Consider the following 15,379-nt stretch of genomic DNA (forward strand, 5'->3'; position numbering starts at 1 on the left):
GTCAAATAGAAACAAAATAAAGTGCTTGTCCAGTAAAAATGCATGTGCCAACCTACATATCCTTTCTTCTTTTTTTTTTTAGCAGTTGTTACCTAGTTGACTAGGTAGCTAGATTTCTGCTTTTACTTTGAAGTAAGTATCGACTAAACGGATGTATACTGACGTCAGCTTCAAGCTTGACGTCAGCTGAAAGCCCGCCTCCTCTCTCCATCGCCTCCTGTCGGTCAGTCAGGAAAACAGCAGCACTGATTGGACAGATTTTAAACAACAAAGTGAAACCAGCTGCTGATGTGTAAATATTTGTCGCCATCTCATGGTGCCACGGAAACACTGCAGTACACTGTTTTTGAACTGTACAGCTCTCTCATACTGGTTTAAATAATAATGAAAAATATCAATCCCGTATTTAAAAAAAAACAATCAGTTTGCAACTTTATTTAACACCAGGCTAATGTGATTGAAATAGTCACATGGTTGCACAATTTCATATCAGTGATATTCAAACAGCTGCACAGTTGCATAGGTCATATTTGGCTTTTTTTTTTTGGAAACTTTGAGATCTCCACTGGAATTTGTAAAAGTTATTTTCAAACAAAATGAGTCACCAAGAGGCTCCATGCATATTTACAGTCTTTATAAAGTCGCTTTCAGGACATCCTCCATCTCTCCCTCAATCTCCACCCACTTCTGTGCCTCTGTAGACTTCAAAGAAATGGACCCAATTATAATGAAAAAAAAAAACGTTTGGGGGATAAATTTGATCTGGACCGGCTGTCGGATTCCTGTGGGCATGACTCACTAAACTGAAATAGATGACTCACACTGTCTAGTGATAACTCTGGGGGCAGGGTGCTTGCACATATGACTGTGTACATGGTGCGTACGCGTGCGTGCGCTCGCGTGGCAACTGTTAACACCATAAACCACAACAAACGACAAAGCTTGAAAAAGAAAATCTTGACTAATGCACGATTGAAAGAGACGCTATTTGAAAGAATTCTGCAAGTAAAGCAGCTGTCTCTATTAATGTCAAGGCGCATGTGCAAATGTACGCCGTGAAAACACACTGAGTGGCAAGAGCAGTGCGTGTTGCGTGTGTTGTTGTAGAAGGGTGTGTCTCTAGTGTGTGTGTGTGTGTGTGTGTGTGCGCGCAGTAAAAGAGGAGGTCTTCCCAGGCGAACTGAACCGAGTCTCAGTCTCTCCACCCTTCTGCTGAACGCTGCCAGACTACTTCACCAAAACAGCTTTCTGGGAATCGACATTTGTCTTTTACTATCTGGATTTTTCACTTCAACGACTCATGAGGACTTTTCTTCCACTGCTGCTTCAAGCTGCACTGCGGAAATCCCTTCGATCCTGAAACCATAAGTGCAGTGCCAGCCAGAGGAATTAGTGTGTGTGTGTGTGTGTGTGTGTGTGTGAGTTTAACCATGTTTCAAGGCGTCAGGAAGCTGTTTTTTACGGATTGTCGTTGCGCAGAAGATGCGTCAAAAACGTACGAGGAGCTGTTCGCCAGGCTGGACGCCAACAAGGATGGAAAAGTGGATGTGTCCGAGCTGAAGGCAGGCCTTGCTGCGATGGGCATCCAAACCGGAAAAGGGGCAGCTCAGGTAGAGAAAACAGTGAATAGCACACACAAAAATACCTTCTACGGAGAGTCAGTCCTAACGAATCACCTACTAGTTATAGTATCAAACTCCTAAAGGAACATTTCCTCAGTATAAACCATGAACTCTTTTTGGGAATACAGGCCTGAGGAAGTAACTCGGTACATTTATTTGACTACAAAGCTGCAGCCAACAGTGGTTTTCCTCATTGATCTTTTCTGTTGATTTGTTTTTTTTCTATAAATTCCTAGTTTGATCAATAAAATCAGAATAGTGACCATGCTCTATGCACATCACCGTTTAGAGGCTGAGGCAAAGTCCTCATTATCAGTCATATAATATTATAAAATTATTAATATTTCCAACCACTGAAGATCCTGATGATCAATTCAACCAGAGCTGAAACTGATCTGTGTCCAGAGCTGCAACTATTATTTGATTAATCAATTTGTTGATCAACAGCCATTTAATTACCATCTCTTTTGGTAATTTATTGATTGTTTTAATGAAAAAAAAATACCTCTTTGATTCCAGCATTTAAATGTGAATATTTTCTGGTTCTTTTTAGTCCTCAACGGCAATAAACTGAATATCTTTTGGTTGATGACTGTCGGTCGAGACAAAACAAAACATTTTCGGTTGCACATTCAGTTTTGGGAACCACTGGTCGACATTTATCACCTTTTTCTGAAATTTTTAAATCCAAGAGTTATTTGATTAATCAAGAAAAAATAAACACGATTAATAGATCAAGAAAATACAAAATATTTTGCAGCTTTATATCCTGTGATGTCACTTCCTCAGAAAGTGCCATCTCTCTATGAGGTCCATTTAGTAGCTGTTGTTGTGCTTTCAGTCAAATCACATGATCCTCATCAACAGAGGAAGTTGGCCCAGTTGTCTTGGAATAGTAGTTGTTAAAAAATTTCACCTTTCAGAGCACTTTAAAAACGTGATTTGTCAAGTTTACCCATCTGTAGTTTAAGTCTCTAACATGAAAGCTAGAAAAAAAAAGAAAAAGTCTCCCCTCACGTTCCATTCAGAAACGGTTCTGGAGGTTTTGATTACATCACATGATGTTCGCTGTGAGTTTCAGTCTCAATATTGAGGTGCCCTGAGATCTCACTGTGGTTCTTCTTGTCTGGAGTTTTTTCGTCCACAATTACAGGCTTCAATTTAAACTGAAACCCAAACTGTCGTCCAGAATCTAAAACAATCCTAGTTAGTAGACGGTGATCTCCATTAAAATGCTCCTAACTATGAAAAGACCAATTTGAAGAACGGGGACTTCACTACTTTCATGTGCATCTTTTGTCATTATGGTTTAATTTTCCTCAATTTCATTACAATATAGTACACAACAAAGTAAAAAAAAATGAGTAGATGTGGATACGGTACAATTAAAAAGTCCCTTTTGTTAACTAAATCCATGAATGACTGAGTGTTGGACAAGCCTTAAGTTCAGTCTCTTGCAAGTTCATTTTTAAATTCAAGTCTACGGTAAAGAAAAAAATGCTTTAGAGCCTTGATTTCAGTCTCATTTCCTCTGTATTTTCACACACATTTTCCCCTAAAAGTAAAATTGAGCACACATTTTTTGGGATTATCCATAAAATCTTATTTTTCTGTAAAAACAGCAGCACATTCGGGCTGGGGGAAGAAACGGCGCTCCAGAATTTCTGAAACTGTCTCAAAGTTCAAACGGTAATCGAACATTTATTGTGGGCCGTGACTCTTAAGAGGAAAGTCCCACCTACGCTGATCAAATAGTCTCGCATTCCTCAAGCTCATCTGTGAGTCAGGATAAGGAGGTCACTGCTGTGTGTGACCAGGTGCTACGAAACAAGAGCTTTCCCTATTCGTGCAATTATGTGGTAATAATATGATAAACAGGTCGTAAATATGCCAAATGGGTGCGTTCAAGACAACCTCGTTTGGACCTTGGTTGGTTTGTTTTGTTCTCATTCAGTACAATTAATCATTTATTAAAGCTTGATTTTATCTATAAATGTTGCTATTGACATCTTATTTTTCTTTGCATGTATTTATTTCCATGTGTTTACATGTATACACGGGACTTGGATCACCTCTTGACTTTTTAAAATGGTCAATAATAACACATTTGATTTATGTCTAGATTCTGAATCGGCACATTCATGTGACGTTTCTGCACCATTATGTTCCTGCAGCCTCGTCAAGACAACTGCATGAACGTCTCTCCCGATCTCAGACAATCCCTCCACAAACAAAGAAAATCTGCATTTACAAATGAAATACAAAGTGGAAAATACTCAATGAAAGCACAGCACGACATCTAAAATGAAAGACAACGGGTTCAAGTTTGTCAGGGAAAGATAACGATGCATAATTAGGCCGAACAAAGGGCTGTATACAAGAAGTGAGTTCAGACAAAGTGAAGCTTTTTTTCTGCGTTACTCTCCCACCAGCTGGTAGAATCAAGCAGCTGCTGTTTGAGGAGGAGAAAACAGATTCATCTCATGTCACAGCAGAGCTGAAACTTAATTGCTGGATTGCTAATGCTTGGAGTGTTTTTTTTTTTTTTTTTAGAAAATCGTTTCCTCTGGAGACCAAGACAAAGATGACGGGCTCGACTTCAACGAGTTCTCCAAGTACTTAAAGGAACACGAGAAGAAGTTACAACTGACCTTCAAGAGTTTGGACAAAAACAACGACGGTATGGCGTCATTATGACATCCAGAAGACATCAGGAACTGAAAAGTTACAACAACAACAAAAAAATATCCTGTGAATTTCAGAATCTATCATGTCAGGACTTTTTTTTTTAAAAATTTTTACTTCCAACAGGTCGAATAGACTTCATGGAGATAAAGCAGTCCCTTTCTGATCTGGGAGTCGACATCAGCAAAGCGAACGCAGAGAAAATCCTTCAGAGGTACGTCAGCTTGTTTTATAGATGTTACTCTGCAAGCACTCGTGGATTTAAGAAAAAAAACACACAAAAAAACCTTGAAAAGCAGCAGGTCGATGCAGCAGAAGAAGGTGTGGACCAGTGCCAGGGGCTGATAACCGGCTCAGTGTGCAGTTTGCCTATGAAGAGGGCCGGCGGTGAAATGATAAAGAGGTTGCCGGATGTCGGACAGAGATGGAGGCAGTTCACTAATATGAATGAATGAATGAATGAATGACAGCACTCGTAAAGGTTTTCTATTAGGTCTCATTATAAGCGCTGCGCTGTTCACCAAACCATATAAAATATTGATGATTAGGAATCATTTATATAAGTGTTCTTCATTATGATTTTCTGCAGGTATTTATACTTTATACAATTTAAATTTTGTTCCCTGATTATTTTGCCTGCACCAACTAAAAGAATACTGTTTTTGCATTATCTAATTAAAGAACAACTATTTTAGAAATAACTTGCAGAATTTTAATGTCCCGAGAGGTAATAAATTTGTTGGATTATATCTGTATATTATTGTATCGCACACATCAGTGTTTTTGGACAGAAATCCAGTCAAACCTGGAGGCACAAAGACAATTTACACATTGAATGTTAGTTGGTGGAACTTTATTTTTTAAGTGTTCAAGAAACTCTTCAGGAGTAAAGAGCTTTTTTGGAAGCTGTTCAGCTGTATCAGTCTGCACTGTATCAGTCTGCACTGTATTTGCAGACGTAAAAATGGACGGAGCACGTGTGGCAGTGAGACCCAGGAAGGAAATTAAAGCAGGAAATACCAGACTGGAACGTTTGTGAGAAAACCGCAGAGGAACTGATGAGTGAGACTGTCACCCGGAGGGACACCGAGAAAGGAAATAAAAGATGAGCAGTGAGGGCAGATGAGGACAGGAAAGACCAAGTTTTAAAACATTAAAAAAAAAAAAATCTGCTCAGAAATATGTTAGTTGTGCTGTTTTTGCATGTTGGTCATTGACTGTTTTCATTGGTTGTTTGGATAACTGCAGTCTTTATGACTTGGGAGCTGATTCTTGATTGCGTTTTCCGACAACACTCTCTGTTGGCATCGGGAAAATCGTTCTTTCTTTCTCTTTTTCTTTTTCATTTCTTTCCGTCTCTCCCACAACCCTCCTCTCCCACTCCTCTTTCTCAAAATGAATGAATGAATGATGGTTTAACCCACAATTAGATATCACTGGTTGTTGTGGCTAATTCATGATTCGGGCAATCTTATAAATGAGAATTGCCAAATACATCCCGGTTGCCTCAATAGCTTACGGTCAGAGGCACCGACCACAATTGCAACACATTAACTTCACATTTACCATTTCACACTCCCTTCTTCCTCTGTCCCCCTTTATCTGATAAAAAAAAAAAGGCAACAATCGCTAAAAGTGTTTTGTAATAATAATAATAATTTTTAAAAAAATTAAAAAAGTAAACTTGGCTTAGTAAAAATCCATAATTTCCTTTATTGGATAAAGTCGATTTATTTCCAGTCTTAGTATGAAGTGTTTGCTTTGAAAACAAAACAACATCCATTTAATATAAACCCTTTACTTTCACTCATTTTTCATTCCCTCCTTACTTGAACTTTAATTGGACCTTAGGTTCAGGTTTGAATAAAAAAAATTTTTTTTAAAAATGTGTCTATAAATCCAACAGTATAGATGTGGACGGCACCATGACTGTGGACTGGAATGAATGGAGGGAGCATTTCCTGTTTAACCCAGCCACCAACCTGCAGCAGATAATCCGCTACTGGAAGCACTCCACGGTAAGAGGAGGGCACTTCTGTATTCACTGCTTCTGTATAATGTAAAGCTCAATTCAGTCAGTATCACAGAGAGTTTAATGTTGAAAGAAAACTGCTGAGTAAAGTTCTGTTTTCATGGTGGTGACCGAACTTCAAAGCTTGAGTATTTTTAAACGTCTCTATAGTTGTTTTTGTTTTTTTCTGGGTAAGAGACAATAAGCTATCGAGTAATATTTGCCACCAAAGTTATTTTATAATCACGTATTCCCAGACCTCTAATTAAGAACCGCAGCTCAGAAGGGGAAAGTTATGTAAGGCTGATACTGGATTTGGACGAGAGCTTTGGCGTCAGACCAGGAGCTCAACAGATTAGATTCATTCATGTCTCCAGCACAGGTGAGAAAAGGAGAGTGGAGGGAGAAGCGTGTTGAGAGGTGGAGAACCGGAACCCAACATCACTGTGAATATGGGTCTGAACATCCTCCATAAAATAATAATAATAATAATAATAATAATAATAATAATTTGCAGTTGTTCCATCCTGCTGGACGTTGGCCTGCGGTTCATTTGAACCAATTAGCATGCTGCGAAACTGGCCGATGCTCCCGCTGCAGCTTTGTGTCCAACAAAGCGTTTTTTCCTGAGTTCAGCATTTTTTTTTTTTTCTTAATTGTTTAAATAAACGCGAGCAGCTTGACGACGTACCGACTGTTTATTCAGCGCTGAATGTTTCGGCGATTTTTTTTTTTTTTTTTTTTTCAATCAACGAGAGTAGATAAATATTAATGTTGCGTGCGTCACTGTCACCAGCTGTCCAATTACAGTGAAGGAGGGGCGGGACGAACGTGGTGAACGACCGACACTGTTCTCTGATTGGTCGGCTGCGCGTAATACGAGCCGAATTACCAGACTGTTATGTTTGAGCCACTTCTTGCAAGGAGATTGAACAGTTTTATTGGAAAATTATTCGAATTAAAAGTATTGGAAAATAATCTTCACGTGACATATTTCTGGTGATCTTTTTTGTTAAGGAAAATATGTCGATCAGTGATATTTGTTTGCCCGGTTCTTGAAATTGTTGATGAAGATCAGTGTCAAACAACCGTAAACAAAGAGTATTTAAATCCTCACTTGCACCCTTTTGGCTGTATATATAGAAGTACAGTTGAATGGAAGAAACACAGCCAGTTCCAGTCAATGGCTAATCTCTGGCACTTTGTCCACTGACAGGCTAACTTAACCTCTGGTTTCTAAAATCAGAGATAATCTAATTTCAGTGTGTCCTGCGGGCGGATTAGCTCGTCAATGGGATTATGATAGGATGAGGCGAGAGGAAAGTAGTCTGGAACGGAACAGGACAGGACGAGAGCAAGGTGAGCCGAGCAGAGGCGTCGGTGAGACCCGAACAGTTTCTGGGGACATTTATGGCCGTGAGAACTTCCCATCACCTCCAGCATTCAAGCCGATGGTTACTGGTCTCTCTGGGTTCAGCGTTTGGCTCTGCAGACCCTCGACAACTGCCCGGGCGCTTCAACAGGATTGCGTGAAGGATCCGGATCAGTCAGTGAACTGGTGTTTAGGAGGGATACTGACTCTGAATCAGCAGCTTTTTAAAGGCTCGAGATGGTCATGGCTCTGCAGCAGCAGCAGCAGCACCAGCACCAGCAGCATAGGCGGTTTTTCCTGGACTTTGAAGACGTTGGGGGGATCTATGAGCTGGAGGTGGATGTGGTAGGTTCTTGCAGTCCAGACTTTTAGTTTGAGTGGTCATGAATGAAAGAGTCTTTATTTTAGCTCATCACCAATCATCTATGAAGGAATCAGTGCATGTATTGGCTGACAACTAAAGAAGATGGAGTTTGAGGTAATTGAAGTAAAGAATTCACGATTCCTTAACAACCAAATGAAAGGTACCCTTGTTTGACAGGAAACGACCGAACCAGTGAGAGTGACATTGCTGCAAGCGAGATACAACTACATTTCTGTTTTTTGTTTTGTTTTTTTTGTCAACTGAAACAACGGTTTTACGTCGGTGTCGTGCAGTGATGTAACTGATCTCACAGCGTGGGCCTGTAGTTATGCAAGATTTTGGATAAGGAACTGGCCCGTGTCCCATCCTGCCCGGCATTAAGTTCAAGGTGAAGCACGGACGATGTGTGGTCTTTGAAGTTGCGTCCTTTGAACCGTAGCTGTTTAAATCAGTTTATTTCAGAGCCCTCGCAAGTTTGTCTTTCAATTTAACATTTATTTTGTTGATGTTAAGAAACCGTCACACAGCGCTTCATAAATCTCTCTGACTGCGAGTTGGTTGGACTGCGTCGTGTCTAGGTTTTGGACATAGGTGACAGCCTCGCCATCCCAGATGAGTTCACAGAGGAGGAGAAGACGACCGGTGTGTGGTGGAAGCAGCTGACGGCGGGGGCCATGGCCGGCGCCGTGTCCCGTACAGGAACCGCCCCGCTGGACCGAATGAAGGTCTTCATGCAGGTGGGTCAGGATTTAAGTGTCTGTTGTGTTGCCGCTGTTTATTGGTCCCATGAATCAGATCCTCTCATGACAGTTTTGGTTAACCCGTCTTTAACTATATTTTCTGTATTTTTACTTACGGCCTCTAATTCATCATGAATATATTTTATTTTGAAAGTCACGACTGACAACTGTAAATCTTTTTTATTTACAGGTGCATTCGTCCAAGAGCAACAAAATCAACCTGGTCAGCGGTTTTAAACAAATGTTAAAAGAAGGAGGGCCGACGTCTTTGTGGAGAGGAAATGGCATCAACGTCCTGAAGATCGCCCCCGAGACGGCCATTAAATTCATGGCTTACGAACAGGTAGAAGCAGTTCAGCCACACCGAGTAGATTCCAACATACAACATACAAACTCGGTGCTCGAAACATTGACGTAAAGTGAAATCTACAGCCACAAGATGCTGTTTAGTGTGAAGATGACGACACCGACGGTATTCAGGATCATCTAATGGTGATAAAAAAGACCGTTAGTTGTAGAGTTTTCATGCTCCTCCGTCGTTGTTTCATCAGTATAAGAAGCTGCTGGCCAGTGATCCGGGAAAGGTCCGGACCCACGAGAGGTTCATGGCGGGATCGCTGGCCGGAGCCACAGCACAAACCGCCATCTACCCCATGGAGGTGAGTGGAAGTAAAGCTTTGGTGAACACAGGAAGTATGTGTGTGTGTGTGTGTTTGGTTTGTTGCATTTCTGAGTACTAAAAGGGCAATTATTTTAAAAAGGAAATATATTTCACAAATATTTTTTTCTGATATTTTCAGCCACAATAAGTTTTGAGCTTGTGTCCTAATGTGAAAAGTAGCGGAGTGGGATGGATGCCCGCCATGAGGCTGAAGCAGCCATCTGGTCATTAGTATAGTGATCAATATGAAGGAGATGTAAAGAAGATTGGAATTAAAACCGTTGACGTGATAACGGCATGACGTGCCACAGGGACGGAGCCCAGCAGAACATTTGAGTTTTTGTTTATAATCTCATATGAATGAATGAATGCAGATAATCCACTGAGCGTGAAACAGGAGCCTGTAAAAAGTTTGTCGTTGACGAAGAGGCCAACGTTATTTCCTACCAGTCCTGCAGCCTAATTCATATTTTGGAGACATATGTGCTTTTCAAATGGAAACCATACTGTCATTTTTTTTTTTTTTTTTTTTGCCAAAATATCACCACATTCATACGCACAAGAACACAGCAGAGAAGTGGACTATGAAGTAGAGGAAGTTCTTCATTTAAAGTGAATGTTTACCTCCTTTTGTGGAGAGACAAATCACAAAAAACAAAACAATGATCAGTAATCTTTGAATGGGGGTCAGACTGCTGCTCTTATTTCAGTCCTTATTGTTAAACCTCTACTTCTGGCTGTTCCTCGCCGTGCCGCCTGGTGCGGACGAGCCTCGCTGACCGTCTGCGTCCGTTCAGGTGATGAAAACCCGTCTGACCCTGCGGAAAACTGGACAGTACTCGGGAATGTTCGACTGTGCCAAGAAAATCCTGAAGAAGGAGGGGGTGAAGGCGTTTTACAAGGGCTACCTCCCCAACATCCTGGGCATCATCCCCTACGCCGGGATCGATCTGGCAGTGTACGAGGTACGTCGCCACAAATCATTCGCGTCTGGAAAAATTAAGATGGATTCAGATTTAGATCAAATAATATTCTGCGCCGTCTTCGTCTATAAACGTCACCTGTACGTAGAGTTTGTCAAACACGATGCTCCTCCCATATACACACTCAACACCTGTCTCTTCCTCCCCAGAGCTTGAAGAACTTCTGGTTGTCCCAGTACGCCACAGACACGGCCAACCCAGGTATTCTGGTGCTGCTCGGCTGCGGTACCATCTCCAGCACCTGCGGCCAGCTGACCAGCTATCCCCTGGCTCTGATCCGCACCCGCATGCAGGCACAAGGTACGGGGAACAAAAAAAAAACAACATTAATTTGCACCTTCTTATCCAGAGATTACTTTACATGCTTTACATGGAATCTAAGTGTTAAAAACAAATCCCATACTGTTCACCCAGAGTGAATGTAAACCCTCTCGTGACAACTTTGCATGCATTATATCCATTACGCTTCCAGTATAAGGCAAAAAAACCAAATATTTTACTGTCCATACACATAAACTTTGAAACTTTCTCCGTCCTCAGCTTCTGTGGAAGGATCAGAGCAGCTGCCGATGAACCACATGGTGAAGAAGATCCTGGAAAAGGAGGGCTTCTTCGGACTTTACCGAGGCATCCTGCCCAATTTCATGAAGGTCATACCGGCTGTGAGCATCAGCTACGTGGTGTACGAGTACATGCGGTCCGGCCTGGGTATCCAGAAGTAGGCAGCAGAGTCGTCTGTCTTCGTGTCCGTGAGACGACAAGAAGACTAGCAACAACAACAACGAAAAAGATTGGGGGTTTTTTTTGTTTTATTTTAAAATTTCACAAGTCTCCTCTTCTTTCATCTGGCATTTAAAGAAGATGTTTACTTGTTGGCCACCAGAAGTCTGAACTCCAACCGCTGGAGATGAAGCCATTGTAGATGTTTTGAAGTGATTGCAGGACTTGGCTGAACTACTGAGCCACCAAAGAGTGTTTAGAAAATCCTGCAGCACGACTGTACACTTTCCAAAGGTATGTTTTCGTCCGGGCTGCGTTCGCGATTCACCGACAGCTTTAAGTGCACTGCACTCAATCTCAGGACACACTTTGAAGTCACCTCACTTTCAGTTTTAAAAACAGAAACACTTCGAGAGGTTCATTTTTGTTCGGTTTAGTTGTTTTGAGTAGAGATGCCATCGCTTCACCAGAAATGTGTGAAGTTCCTCTAATATTTGACCAAAAAGCACCTTACTGCACCGAGTCTGATCCTGATAGGAAGTCCAAGATATCACCTGCTTTAGTTTTCTTCTTTTTTTTTTCGTTAATATCAAAAATAGTCAGTTGAGAAGTCCCGTTTTTCCTGACGGCTTTATAAAAGCTGCCCAAATATTGTGCGAGATGTTCCTTGTGAATGGGGAGCCGGTTCACCAAAAAAAATCGGAGGAAACTTTCCAAGTGCAATACTGTACAGTGGTCGATCATGTCCTGTTGTGTTTGAGACAGATGTGTCCTTGTGGGGACGGATTTCACCCGAGTGGTCCACAGAGCTTTATAACGGACATTATTGCACCTCCTCTGTGACGTCGGCGAACGGAGGAGAAACGTGCCTTAGGTGTTTCCTCTCATATATGTGGACTTCTGCACCCTCCCTTTTCTCTTGCCTTTCTTTTCAATATTTGGGTGATAGATGCTGGTGTTTACATTAATAAAAATATTTGAATACAAACGTGAGGAGTTGTGTGTATTTATTCTCAAAATGGAATGACATTTGAAATGAATGGATTTGATGTTTTGTCTTCTCGGTGTTTTCTAAACTGGAGTCTTGGGTGTCATTTGATCCTTCAGGCTTTAAGTATAGATTACTCCAGTTTCGATCGTCTGTAATGCTATGATGTCACAGGCGTTAGCCGTCTGATCCCAACCAGGTAAAACAACTGCCGTGCAATTCCTTTTAACAGCTCAATAGTTCGGACAACTTAATAATTGTTAAATGTTAATAATCAAGTTTAAAAAAAAAATTCTTGGATATAGTTGATTAAATTTTATCCTTTTTCCCAGAATAAATACTTCAGGGTGTCTTCACACAATAGACAAGTTTAATGTTAATGTTTAATGTGAACTTGTGAAAAACTATACAATGTCGTACTTTTGAAAAAAAAAAAATTCATCAAGGAACTTGTATTATCCATTTTTTTCTTTAACTGTGGGAAATGAAAATCCTCAATTTTGGCGACACCTAGTGGAGGTATTGAAAAAAAAAATCACTGAAATTTCTTCTGTATAATGTGAAAGATTGTATAATCATCATATTTTCTACACATAGCAGCTTTATTATATGAAGTTGATGTGGAGGACAAAACTGAGACAAACTTAGATAAATTATAAAATACATTTATTTTCCGAATATTTTTGGGAGAAACGGGAACATAATAGCATTGCAGCTCGTTTATTTTGAGTGCATATTAAATTATTCTTTGCTTTAACAGATGTCAGTTTGTAGCTTGATCGACTGTATGAAACAAACAACTCATAAAATGAGCACTTAACCCGACAGACCTCCGATTTAGACAATTAACAGGAGAAGAAAACTCTGGTATCAAGAAAAACCTTGAAGTTGGATCATCCAAATGAAATTGTGGAGAAACATGGCGATCTTTTATCCATCTAAGTAAAGTTAATCTTGGAAAAGTTTCTTCTCTGGGTAAAAACCGTTCATCATGAGAGTGCCAACCAGAGAAAAAAATGCCACGACGGTCAGGACAGCACGCAGGGCTTTGAACCAGCCGGGGTAAGTGGGAAGCAGAGCCAGGTCGTAATGCAGCGAGATCCCAAGTCCCATGATGACCATGGTGGCTGCGGGAACAAGGCTGTCGCTCATCAGCATGGTCACGCAGGCTAGCAGGGAGGGAACCACGCTGTTGGCCAGGTTTATCCAGTCGGGTCTGGCGGGGCTGCTGTCGGGAAGCGCGAAACCCCATCGAGCTCCTCCCAGGAAAGAAACGATGGAGGCGGCGTAGGCCAACTGGGCGTAAGCCAGCTCCGGGTAGTAGCTCTCGGTCACGGCCATGAGCAGAGTCGGGGAGACGAAGGGGATCAGCCCCGCGAAGCCCAGGTACAGAGCAGGTTTGGGACCTTTCCACAAGTGCTTCATGTCATAGCGCAGCAGGTCCAGCTCTCTGGGAGGAGGTTCGGGCTGGGCTCGCTTCTTCCACCGCACAGCAGAGGAGTGGAAGTGTTGGTTCCTCACGAAAAGCGAAGCATCATGAGTCCTCTGGGAGAGGACGCTCCCCCTGAACCCACAGACAGCAGAGGATTTAACTCGTCCGGCGTCCCTCTCCGTGGACGGGGGGATGCTCGATGAGGCCCAGCAGGAGGAGACGGATCCACCGTCGGCAGCTCGGGCCGGGGCTGACGTCCAGCACCTGTGTGGAACACCTGCCCAATGCAACACCTAAAAAGACACCCATAATAGAGTTTGTAATTCACGTTTATTTTATAATCGTTCAAACCTTGGGAGCTTTTGTAGCCGTGGTGTCACATATGTTACCTTCTGGGTTGCAAAGGTGCTTCTTCTAAATACAACCGAGAGCATCTGATGACAAAATGAAACGTAGGTCAGATTAAAGAGAGCAAAAAAAAAATACGCTATTAAGGTGATTTCACCGAAGGTTTGAATTAAACAAAAAGGGGGGGGGGGAAAATGTAGAAATAAAATGTAAAACTAATGCAATTAATGATAATTTTCAATATTGATACATCCTTTCATTACTTTCTTGTATAATCTTTTATAAACATTGCCATCTTGTATGTAAATTTTCATCTAGAAATGGTCAGAAATTTGAGAAGAAAAACTGTGAAAAGTCCAGACATGTTTGGTTTAGAGGCAAAGCAAACCAGAAAATATCAAAACATTTAGAAGATGAATCCAGTGACACGTTGGCATTATTTCCTAAAACCGCCAACAAAATAAAAACAGAAAAAAACAAACAATTAAATGAATTAATCAGATTAGAACTAAACCCTTAATGTAAATGGTGACCAATAAATGATCATACATTAAGACACACAAAAATACACAGATATATTTTACACTTTAGCTTTCAAACTAAATAAAATGCACCAGGCCTAAACGGCAATATAAAAAATAAATAGTTCACTTTTGGCTGTTTGGTTCTGCAGACTGGCGAAACGAACCAAAACAACAACAAAAACAACATCACTGAAACGCATCCTTTCACAAAACCACATTTCTCCAATGCAGACACAATAATTACCTCTGGTTCAGGTTGAAAACGTCATAATTTAATATATATTATATATTATATATATATATATGTCCTCGGTCAGTCAACAGGGACTCAACCTACTTGAGCTGGTTCCACGTTGGTGCGCAGTTTAATCCTTCCGTGCTGAAATAGACGCGCCGCGTCCGTTCAGTTCCACCAGAATAGAGCGAGTCTTCATAGAAATTAGGCTGGAAATAAGTATGAACTGCATGAAAAAGGAGAAACTGTGTTTAAAAGTAGATGTGCGGATTGTTTGGAACAAGTTATATTTTGCTTTTCTATTTTTTTTGTTGTTTTTTTGTTAACGTCTCCGGAGACGCTCTGGCGGATGAATGAGTGCATCGTTCAGTACAGGATTTATCAATTAATCAAAGATAGATGAACAAATAACGTATTTATTCTATTCATGAAATTAAGCTTTCATACGACATTTGTGAGGTCACTTGTCTAATATATTGTTATCTAAAAGGGGCAAACATCACGAACATAAAGTTGAGTTGGCTAAAATTCAAAATACAAATTTTACACGAAGAAAGTTATTTAGATAATTAGTACAAACAATTGACAACCATATAACAAATGACTAATTATTGGGAAAAAAAAACAAGTTAATCACCTGGTCAAGAGTTGAGGTCATGTCCTGTCTTATCACTCCTTGTTTATACAAATGTCT

At 40.9% G+C, this 15,379-nt stretch overlaps 2 protein-coding genes across 3 annotated transcripts; one reads left to right on the top strand and one right to left on the bottom strand.

Moving 5' to 3' along the window:
* The first annotated feature begins 1,136 nt into the window (after positions 1–1,136).
* Positions 1,137–12,140, top strand: slc25a24 (solute carrier family 25 member 24). The gene is made up of 10 exons (XM_069704758.1): positions 1,137–1,610; positions 4,176–4,302; positions 4,434–4,521; positions 6,214–6,325; positions 8,633–8,791; positions 8,985–9,137; positions 9,346–9,453; positions 10,253–10,420; positions 10,588–10,738; positions 10,979–12,140. The coding sequence occupies exons 1-10, from the start codon at positions 1,431–1,433 to the stop codon at positions 11,158–11,160; spliced, it is 1,428 nt and encodes a 475-aa protein (XP_069560859.1). The 5' UTR covers positions 1,137–1,430; the 3' UTR covers positions 11,161–12,140.
* A 655-nt stretch (positions 12,141–12,795) lies between these two features.
* LOC138624547 (transmembrane protein 69-like) lies at positions 12,796–14,827 on the bottom strand. Of its 2 annotated transcripts, none has more exons than XM_069704851.1 (3): positions 14,695–14,827; positions 13,968–14,012; positions 12,796–13,871 (listed from the first exon to the last, which is right to left on the bottom strand). In XM_069704851.1, exons 2-3 carry the CDS (start codon positions 14,010–14,012, stop codon positions 13,095–13,097), a joined length of 822 nt encoding a protein of 273 aa, XP_069560952.1. In that variant the 5' UTR covers positions 14,695–14,827; the 3' UTR covers positions 12,796–13,094. The 2 variants fall into 2 exon arrangements, with proteins under 2 accessions (XP_069560952.1, XP_069560953.1); XM_069704852.1 differs by lacking the exon at positions 14,695–14,827 and adding an exon at positions 14,315–14,335.
* Between the last annotated feature and the right edge of the window lie 552 nt (positions 14,828–15,379).

Source organism: Brachyistius frenatus, unplaced genomic scaffold (genome assembly GCF_029030835.1).
Source record: "Brachyistius frenatus isolate BFR_SWC_R1_liver_20210118 unplaced genomic scaffold, ASM2903083v1 Contig_52, whole genome shotgun sequence".
NCBI lineage: Eukaryota > Metazoa > Chordata > Actinopteri > Embiotocidae > Brachyistius > Brachyistius frenatus.